Here is an 11783-nt window from a genome sequence, read left to right on the forward strand (position 1 = left end):
GGGATATAACAGTGCCACAGATTGTTCCTGGAAAGAGAAAAAAGATAATTTTAAAATTTGTAATTTGCAGTTAATAAAAACAATAATAAGTAAGTTTCAAGATATAAACTATTAAAAAAATTTTTAATTTTTAAATATAAATTTTAAATAGATATTACAAAATATGTATCAAAATTGTTTTATTATTTTTCTTTAAGGAGAAGTTGTTTCACGCTACCCAACATTCACGGAAACAGAAACAGAAACTATTGTGGCGGAATGGCTTCGTTTTGCGAAGCAACGATATCACAGAGAAACAAAAAATAATAAAGAAAACGTACCTGATGAGATAAGAGAAAATGTTTAAACTGATAAATAATAAAAAATAATGTTAATTATTACTTTGAGAACTGAGCTGTTACTATTATTTAGTTACAAAACTTATATTTACAAAAGTTTATGATAATATATTATCATCAATTATAGCATTGTCACTTTGTGTACTTTGTACAACATATAAAAATTTCTTTTTTTTTTTCATAATTATAGTTTATGTGTATTTTGAAAAGTTTATATGTGTAATTTATTTATAGGTATATATATATATATATATATATATATATATATACGTATTATTTTAATTTTATAAAAATATATTATAAACGGTATATATTATATTTATTGTTATCTTTATTTCCTTTTTTATCAATTTTAATATCACTTTAATGTAATTATAATATATTTATTTATAAAATATTTTATAATTTTCAGGAATATTTTGAATTCTGGAATTAATTTTAAATAAAACAAAACAAAAAAAATTGCAATAAAAAAACATTTTGTTTAGTTTGATTTAAAATTAATTCAAGAACTTATATATATATTTAATACTTATAATATTATAAGTTCTTGAATTGATTTTAAATCAAACTAAATAAAATGTTTTTTTATTGCAATTTTTTTTTGTTTTGTTTTATTTAAAATTAATTCCAGGATTCAAAATATTCCTGAAAATTATAAATGTGCTAAAATATATAAATATATATAATTGTTATATAACTGTACTGTAATTACTTTAATAACAGTTTTATAACAATAAAATAATTTATATTACTATTATGTAACATTTCATCAATTTATATCATTGTTATATAATATTAAGGTTACAATGTTACAGTTATATTTTATTTTAATTATGTGTTATGGTTTGGTTATATAGCTGCAATATCCTATGAGTGAGAAATAATAACTAACGTGAATGTTACATGTAACATTCACGTTATATTACTTGTTACATTCCGTTTTATTACGGCAATGTAACAATTACATATCTGTGTTTGCTGGGCAGGTATTGCATTCCCGAGATGCGCAGAGAGATCAAAATTAGTGGCACATTTTTGACCAATCAATGCTTGCCCATAATGCAAAAGTCATTACAGGCAAGTATTTGATTGGCTGCTTCAAATTTAGTCACCGCCATTATGCGCAATGTAATATCTGTAATAATTCAAATAATGTGCCTCTTATAAATATAATAATAAAAAGGTTTGCAGTAATTAATTATCAATAAATATATATTTTATCGATAATTATCGATAAAAGAGTGACCAAAGAAAAAACTATTTGTATAAACTCGAAATTTAAATAATACTGATACATCGCATTTATCACGATTACAGTTTTATATAAAATTAATGTCCATAATTATAATTGTTAGAATTGATTAAAGAATTGGTGAGAAAAGAGATCAGGAACGTTAAATGGTTAGAAAATTGTCTTTTATTATTGTAATACAATTTAATATTACACAATGTGTTTTTTTTTATTCTTCTATTAAATTTTTACGTTGTCGATTGACTATCTAATAATATTTTTCTATGTAATACATGTTTTGTGCTATATCTGTCATCCAATAAATTATTGTTATTTCCATATATGTTTTTTTTTTGTTCAATAACACTGTTCTGTTACACTTATTACATTCTCGTGTTCTTAGTTTCTAACTAAAAAACTGTTATATTATGAATTTGAAGAATTGTGCTTTTTTTCCTTGAAATGTGGTATGTATAACAATACAATGTTTAATGAGAGCAAGTCAATGTTATTTTATTTACTTTTTGCGATCATTCTTAGAATAATTGATTCGTAGCGACCTCTTTTCTTTCTTGTCACACTACATTATGGATCGCTGCATTACATTAAGAATATATTATCATATACTATATCAGGTGTTCAAAATAAAGCGTAACAAACTTATATCTCGAAAATAAAGCATTTTAGAGAAAAATGTTTTAAACAAAAATTTTATGGCTTCAAGGGGGACATAAGATGGTATAACTGATTTGATCTTGGATAATCATTTGAAGGTCACATGAAGGTCATCTTCAATTTCTTAAACAAAACCCCTATTTTTTATTGCATATTCTTGTAGCTTATCTCGAGACCTTTCCAAAACACTCTAATAAAGTACTTTTTGAGTTTATTTTGAACACCTGGTATATGTGTTGTACATTTGCGTATAGTGACACATATATGTTACACAACATATGGATCTCAATAAAAGTATATATATCCGAACATCCAGATACAAGCCTGTATTACTGTGCTCCACTCAAGCTAATTGCTCGGATACATGTTGAACAAGATGTGGAAAGTCTTTTGTGTTTTCAGTATCGTTGCCTTGATCGTTCCGACACAGTCGGCCAGGAAAATTTTTCCGAAACAATATAACAATCTGTACGGCGAGGACGCGAATAATGTACCAAATTTGCAGAATCTGCTCAGAACGGGTGTTGGAATCCTGAACTTTTTGGCGAAGGGTCAATTCAATCTGAATCAAGAGATCCCGGACAGGACCCCGAGATACGGGGATGTTTACGATTTCGTGGTAATCGGTGCTGGCACAGCCGGTGCCACGGTAGCCGCAAGATTAAGTGAAGTTTCTCAGGCAAAGGTGCTGCTAATCGAAGCTGGACCCAACGAGAACCTTATCATGGATATCTCGCTGACTGTTTACTTCCTACAGCTAAGCAACGACATCAATTGGAAGTATCAGACCAAGCCCTCCGACAAGTATTGCCTCGGGATGGACAACAATAGGTGCAACTGGCCCAGGGGAAAAGTGATGGGTGGTAGTAGTGTGCTGAATTTTATGATTGCAACCCGGGGCGGGGCCGAGGATTACGATCACTGGGCTGAGATGGGGAACGAAGGTTGGGTCTACAAAGATGTCCTGAAGTACTTCAAGAAACTGGAGACGATCGATATCCCAGAACTGCGGTCGGATACTACTTATCATGGAACTGAGGGACCCGTGCACATCTCCTACCCCTTATTTCATACCCCATTAGCAGACGCATTCCTGAGAGCCGGCCAAGAGCTGAGGTACCCAATAATAGACTACAACGCCGGAAAGGACATAATAGGATTCTCGTATTTACAGACCACGATTCAAAATAGCACTCGCATGAGCAGTAACAGAACCTACCTGTATCCCATAAACACTCGTAACAATATTCACGTGACGCGCGAAAGCATGGTGAGGAAATTGTTGATCGATCGACGCACAAATCGAACGATCGGGGTGGATTTTACGAAATTCGGCCGGCTTATCTCCGTGTTTGCGAGTAAAGAGGTGATACTGTGCGCGGGCGCAATTGGGTCGCCCCAATTACTGATGCTGTCCGGTATTGGGCCAGCCAAACACCTCGCCGAACTCGATATAGACGTTGTCCGAGATGTTCCGGGGGTCGGGGAGAATCTGATGGATCACGTCACCTTCGGCGGACTAACGTGGATGGTGAACGAACCAGTTAGTTTAAAAATACAAGAGATGATCAATCCCGCTAATCCATATATAGCGGATTTCCTAACCAGGCAAACGGGTCCGTTTACGATTCCGGGCGGGTGCGAGGCTCTGGGCTTCATAAATACTAAGAGTCCAGAAAAACTCAGCGGTTTGCCGGATATAGAGTTTTTGTTCATCGGTAGTGACTTAAAGGGGAATTTTTTTTTACCGATTGTGATAGATTTGAACGACGAAATGCGTCAAATATGGAATAAATATATTAATAATTATGGCTGGAGCATCCTGCCGATCCTGTTGAAACCCAAGAGTCGTGGGCGGATAAGATTGCTGGGTAACGATGTCAATGTTAAGCCTGAGATCGAGGCGAATTATTTCGACGATTCAGAAGACGTTAAAACGATGATCGCTGGCATCAGAGCCGCGATGAAGGTTAGTCAAACAAGGGAGATGCAGGCATTCGGTTCGCAGTTGTGCAATGACACTTTGCCCGGATGTGAAAACTACATCTATGACAGTAATGCTTATTGGGAATGTATGATCAGAATAATCTCTAGTACCATGTATCATCACTCCGGTACTTGCAAAATAGGTCCAAAGGAGGATCCGACCGCCGTTGTCGATTCTAGATTAAAGGTATGTGGAAGAATACAGTGTAGCATTTACAAAAGATACGGTAAATATTGTAATCTACAAATTATATGCAAATTTATGGGTATTTATATACTTATGTAGCAACGTTTTGTACAGGTGATCGGTATTCAAGGACTCAGAATAGCAGACGCATCTATTATGCCTGAGATTATAGCAGGGCATATAAACATACCTATTTATATGATTGCCGAAAAACTAGCAGATATGGTCAAGGAAGATTGGGGTTACTTAAAGAAGTCATTATCGTGATGTCATAGTAATTATACCAGTTGTCATGCAAAAAATTATTTTATTATTAATTAAAATTACAAATGAAATAATAATATACTCAATCGTTAACGTAACAAATGTAAAAGTATAAAAAAAAATTTCTTAGAATAAATAAAATATCTTGGCGTACCATGAAATATTCATGTCAGATTATTATATATGTTAATATACGTAACTGATATAATTAAAAACTAATATATGTAACAGATAGTTAATATATGTAACTGAAGAGGACCCGGTCAGGGTCAAAACGTTTTACCAATTTTATTGAATAAACTTCAATTTTACAAAACGCTCTAACCACAGGACTTGGCGCAAAAGCTCATTTCATTTTTCCAAAAAATGACAATTTTATGTAAAAATAATAAATAAGCAATAAAAACAAAGTGATAAATATAAGGCCAACTTATCGAGCTGAATATTCGAGATGTTCAGTCAACTACCATTTATTACATGTATAAATTATAAAACTACAGTCATTATATTAAAACTAACGCAAATTACAATCATTCTATAAACGTTTCGACCGCACGCGGTCTTCTTCAGTATAATTATTGAAATATAAATTCTTACAATTCACATAATATCGAAATTTAATTATAGTTATTCAGAATCAAGAGTTTTTGAGCAATTAACGCGTGTTTCAATCCGTCCTGTCCAACAATGTTCGCCTCGATATGATCCCTGATTTTGTTCAGATCTCGGATAGTTTCATCGTTAATATGCGAGAAATTAACCCGTTCCGTAGGCGCTGCGATTAATAAAAAATTACCGATCAACGTATGTCCAAATTATAATATGTATCCCCTACAATTGGTAGTATGCTTACCTATCATCGTTCTTCTTGACAATTTTGCTACTTATTAACAGTTATTAAGGATGACACATAACAAACCAACAATACAGAAAGACAGCTCATTTCAAACTCTACTTGATCGGAGAGCGTGCGTGTTTATATATGATCTAATATCTATGTTTTACTCGTTAATGTCCTATTTGTCCTATTATTATTTCTTGTTCGCTAATATATCCAAAATATCAAAATACGACTCGCTAAATAACTCAGTATCTTTGTTTAAATTTAGTCCATTTTTTGTTCCTTGATATGTAGCATCTCAGAAATGAGTGTTTTATAATCATTATTTTCGTTGTCCATGATCTTAACATTGTCCCAATTAAAAGTATGATGTTCATTTATTATGTGTTCAGAAATTACTGAATGTTTCGTTGAGTCCAACCTAATATTATTTTTATGTTCTTTTATTCGCGTCTGCAATTGCCTCTTTGTTTGGCCTACATAAGATGCATTACAATTATTGCAACTGATCTTATAAACCACATTCGAATTGCATGGATGTTTAGTTTTATCTTTCTGCGCTTTAATAATATTATCCAGTTTGTTGAGACATCTATACCCTACCATACAATTTTTATTTTTTACCGAGGAAACAATCATTTCTGAGATCCCATCTATATACGGAATGACAAAGAATTTTTTATTGACCGAGTCATTTCTTATACTTTTTGTTCTTTCTATGTTGGCCTGTCTCTCTATAATGCTCCCCTTAGATATGATGTGTTCTATCCGATGATTAATTTTGTTAAAAATCAGATCAAGAGGGTAACCATTGCTTCTGAGTATATTAATAATTAACTCCAAATTTTTATTAAAAAATAGTGGATGTGATAGCAATAGACATCTGTCTACAAGGTTATATATTATTCCAATTTTGTGGCATAATGGGTGGTTTGAATAAAATGATAACGTCCTTCCTGAGAAGGTTTCTTTTTGATACCAGTCTATATATATTTTGTTATTAATAATTTTAAGTGATAAATCTAACAAATTCAAGCTATGGTCAACAAAATGGAAAACGTTTTAAAAGATGTCAACACTTACACTATTGTTAAAAAAAATCCGTGCAAAAGAATAGAGAACGATTTGAATGATTTGTTGAAGAGATGGCTTAAGGAAGATTATATTTCAAAAAACGAATATTATAAATTACGTTGTAGTGATTCTCTCCTTCCAAAAGCGTATGGATTACCTAAAATCCATAAGGAAAACTATCCAGTTAGAATCATAGTTTCATCGGTTGATACAGCTCTATACACGCTGGCTTCGTTTTTACAAAACACCTTACGAACTAGCCTACCCAAAGCGAAAAGTCATATTAATAATAGTTTTGATTTGTACAGCATATTGTCTGGTAAAAAGATTGATGAGAATGATAGGATGTTTTCCTTGGATGTGGTGTCTTTGTTTACGAACGTTCCTCTGGATCTTGCGATTGACGGTATTAACGATAGATGGGATCACATTGGAATAAATACTAAAATACCGAAAAACGAATTTTTGGGGGGTATAAAATTTATATTGACTTCTACATATTTTACATTTGATGACATAATTTATAAACAGACGTTTGGGACCCCTATGGGGTCACCGTTATCACCAATTATTGCAGACCTGGTTATGCAAGATCTTGAGGATACAGTTCTCAAAGCGTTGAATTTGGAATGTTTGTTTTATTTTCGTTATGTGGATGACATAATAGTGGCCACCTCTATGACTAATATGACTCAGATTGTGAATAATTTTAACAACTATCATGAAAGACTTAAATTCACGGTCGAACAAGAGGTTAACCATAGCTTGAATTTCTTAGATTTATCACTTAAAATTATTAATAACAAAATATATATAGACTGGTATCAAAAAGAAACCTTCTCAGGAAGGACGTTATCATTTTATTCAAACCACCCATTATGCCACAAAATTGGAATAATATATAACCTTGTAGACAGATGTCTATTGCTATCACATCCACTATTTTTTAATAAAAATTTGGAGTTAATTATTAATATACTCAGAAGCAATGGTTACCCTCTTGATCTGATTTTTAACAAAATTAATTATCGGATAGAACACATCATATCTAAGGGGAGCATTATAGAGAGACAGGCCAACATAGAAAGAACAAAAAGTATAAGAAATGACTCGGTCAATAAAAAATTCTTTGTCATTCCGTATATAGATGGGATCTCAGAAATGATTGTTTCCTCGGTAAAAAATAAAAATTGTATGGTAGGGTATAGATGTCTCAACAAACTGGATAATATTATTAAAGCGCAGAAAGATAAAACTAAACATCCATGCAATTCGAATGTGGTTTATAAGATCAGTTGCAATAATTGTAATGCATCTTATGTAGGCCAAACAAAGAGGCAATTGCAGACGCGAATAAAAGAACATAAAAATAATATTAGGTTGGACTCAACGAAACATTCAGTAATTTCTGAACACATAATAAATGAACATCATACTTTTAATTGGGACAATGTTAAGATCATGGACAACGAAAATAATTATTATAAAAGACTCATTTCTGAGATGCTACATATCAAGGAACAAAAAAATGGACTAAATTTAAACAAAGATACTGAGTTACTTAGCGAGTCGTATTTTGATATTTTGGATATATTAGCGAACAAGAAATAATAATAGGACAAATAGGACATTAACGAGTAAAACATAGATATTAGATCATATATAAACACGCACGCTCTCCGATCAAGTAGAGTTTAAAATGAGCTGTCTTTCTGTATTGTTGGTTTGTTATGTGTCATCCTTAATAACTGTTAATAAGTAGCAAAATTGTCAAGAAGAACGATGATAGGTAAGCATACTACCAATTGTAGGGGATACATATTATAATTTGGACATACGTTGATCGGTAATTTTTTATTAATCGCAGCGCCTACGGAACGGGTTAATTTCTCGCATATTAACGATGAAACTATCCGAGATCTGAACAAAATCAGGGATCATATCGAGGCGAACATTGTTGGACAGGACGGATTGAAACACGCGTTAATTGCTCAAAAACTCTTGATTCTGAATAACTATAATTAAATTTCGATATTATGTGAATTGTAAGAATTTATATTTCAATAATTATACTGAAGAAGACCGCGTGCGGTCGAAACGTTTATAGAATGATTGTAATTTGCGTTAGTTTTAATATAATGACTGTAGTTTTATAATTTATACATGTAATAAATGGTAGTTGACTGAACATCTCGAATATTCAGCTCGATAAGTTGGCCTTATATTTATCACTTTGTTTTCAATATACGAGCGACAATTGTATTAATTTAAGCAATAAAAAAACTAATACATTACGAAAATGGACATTTTAATCAATATCAAACAATCATTCTTTTTAATGTTAATATTTTGTTGAATTATCTTCAAATTTGAAAGTATTTTTAAAAATAAACTATATTTTAAGTCAAAAATATAGATCTTGCTTTTATATAATTTTAAATTGCATCAAGTGCTTATTTTAATTTTTTAATTTTGTTTTTCTAATTATTTCTTATTATTAATAGTCGATGGAATTTACATCAAGAATTTGTGAAGGCATTACTGATACAGAGTGCTGAAAAATACATATATTTATAAGCTAGCATTTGTGTTATGCAGTCTTATTTAAATAATCGTAAGTAAGTCATTTATGTGCTAGCATTTACATGAAATATACAGCTATTTCAGCTGCATATTTCATGTAAATGCTAGCACATAAATGACTTACTTACGATTATTTAAATAAGACTGCATAACACAAGCGCGCGCTTCACGCGCGCTAAACAAGTTTTTCCTCCGCGAGTGTACATAATTTTAATTTGCCGAATATCAATTATGTAAATAACTCTAATTCCCGAATTTCTATTATACATATACATAATTTTAATTTGCTGAATTTCTATTATGAACATAATTTTAATTCGCCGTATTTCTTTTATGTCCCTGTAAAAACCTACCCTACCCTACAAAAATTAATAATATAAAAAAATTATGCTAAGTAAAAATAAAAACTTTAAAATATTTTAATTTTATTTTTTAATTAACCAAAAAGATTATATAAAATAATTTTTTAATTTCCTACATCCTACAAAAAATAATATTAAAAATTTGCAATAATTAAAAAAATTAAAAATAAAAATAATTAAAAATGGGTAGAGTTAAATCGACGTAACTAGCCAGTTTATTTAATTAAATTGACAATGTTTCGACCATTTGGTTGTGGTCCTTATCAAGTGAAATACACTATAAACCAAAAGACCGTAGTTTTTACATTTAGAACGCATTTATAATAAATAATAATAAAATATAAATTAGAATTACAAAGGACGTACTTAATTAATAAACGATGTACTGATCGACGGTTTTTTCAAACATCTTACGGAACAATATAAAAAGGACACCACCTGTCTCTTCAAATCATGGATCAATTATAAGAAGAAGCTTTACACATCTAACCATCAACTAAAATTCTTACTTCGATGCCAAAGACACGACTTACTCCCACCACACATCAGGAATTTAAAGATTAGCATTTCATTTCACAGTAATTATGCGAAACGCAAATTTAAAAACATTATTAAAGATAATCAATTGAGATTATTAAATTTAGAAATTAAGGATTCGAATATTAATTTAAGCGTTATACGTGCAAAAATTGATAAGATTGAGAAAAGATTGTTTGAATTATTACCTCATGATTTAGTAGTTCAATTTTTTCAATTTAACAAACAAAGATTAAATTATTTTAACTTTAGAACTAAAAGTAATATTATCAAAAAATTCAATAATATTAAAGAAAACCAAAATAGTGGTTCGAATCCGTTAGAAAGTATAGATAATTCAAAATGGTTATTAAATATTAGTTCCAAAGATTCCTGATATCGTTTCCAGACTTTTAAGTTTGGGTGATAGTTTTTCTTTACCTTTACAATTTTCTGATAAGAAAGACCGACTTAATTACACTCTTGAAGTTGTAAAGAACTTTGAGTCCAAATCCCAATTTGTCCCTGTAGATTCATTGGAAACCACAAGAATCGCTATAACCAATTCACTACAAAAATTCTTATCGAAAAAGAAACATATAAGTTACTTTGATAGATTTATACATAATGCTTTTTCATTATCTAGCAAATATTTACAGAATAATAAAGACTTAATTGTCACTAAGACTGATAAAGGACAAACCACTGTCGTTATGAATAGGAACGAATACTTACAAAATATGGAACTTATGTTGCATGACTCCTCTACATACAAGATATTAAATAAAAATCCTATTAAGAAACTGACTAATAAAATAAATACGTTAATTAAATCTTGGCTTAAAAATGACATCATCGACTACTCTACATATAATTTTTTAAACTGTACTAATGGGAATTTACCTCGTTGCTACGGACTTCCAAAAATCCATAAAATCGGTTACCCATTGCGCATTATTGTTTCATCCTTGGGCAGTCCATTATACAACATTTCTAGTTATATTCACAACATATCACTTAATTCTGTTAAAAAACCATATTCATATGTAAAGGACGGGTGGACTTTTGTAAAAAAACATAAGAAATATTACTATTAATGACGATGACACAATGATTTTGCTTGATGTCAGTTCTTTGTTTACTAATATCCCTAGAGAACTAGTGTTTACTGCTATTGAAAACCGTTGGAATGATATTGGTAAAATAACAAAATTAAATTTGCAACAATTCCTACATGCAGTCGAAATGATATTGAGCTCGACCAGTTTTCAGTTTAACGGACAATTTTATGAACAGATCTATGGCAGTCCTATGGGGTCCCCATTATCACCGATTTTAGCCGATTTAGTAATGGACGATTTAGAAACAAATTGTTTAAACTCATTAAGTTTCAATGTTCGAACCTTTTACAGATATGTGGACGACATTTTTGTGATTTTACCAAATTCCAAAATAAATGAAATTCTAATAACGTTTAATAATTATCACGAGCGTTTGAAATTTACTCACGAAATTGAAGTTGATTCTTCTATTAATTTCTTAAACTCCAAAGTCATTCGTAGAGGGAATAAACTTATCACGAATTGGTTTAGGAAACCTACTTGTTCGGGTAGATACATTAACTTTTTATCTTATCACCCAATCAAATATAAAATTAATACCATTTATAACTTAATAGACCACGCAATTTTACTTTCCGACGATCAATTCCACCGGACCAATA

The 11783-nt window shown here is 30.9% G+C and overlaps 1 protein-coding gene across 1 annotated transcript; it reads left to right on the plus strand.

Moving 5' to 3' along the window:
• Positions 1–2603: 2603 nt before the first annotated feature.
• On the plus strand, positions 2604–4856 carry LOC114942557 (glucose dehydrogenase [FAD, quinone]-like). The gene is made up of 2 exons (XM_085488899.1): positions 2604–4420; positions 4535–4856. The coding sequence occupies exons 1-2, from the start codon at positions 2612–2614 to the stop codon at positions 4685–4687; spliced, it is 1962 nt and encodes a 653-aa protein (XP_085345025.1). The 5' UTR covers positions 2604–2611; the 3' UTR covers positions 4688–4856.
• The last annotated feature ends 6927 nt before the right edge of the window (positions 4857–11783 follow it).

This window comes from Nylanderia fulva, unplaced genomic scaffold (genome assembly GCF_048542155.1).
Source record: "Nylanderia fulva isolate GAGA-0341 unplaced genomic scaffold, ASM4854215v1 Scaffold74, whole genome shotgun sequence".
Classification (NCBI taxonomy): domain Eukaryota; kingdom Metazoa; phylum Arthropoda; class Insecta; order Hymenoptera; family Formicidae; genus Nylanderia; species Nylanderia fulva.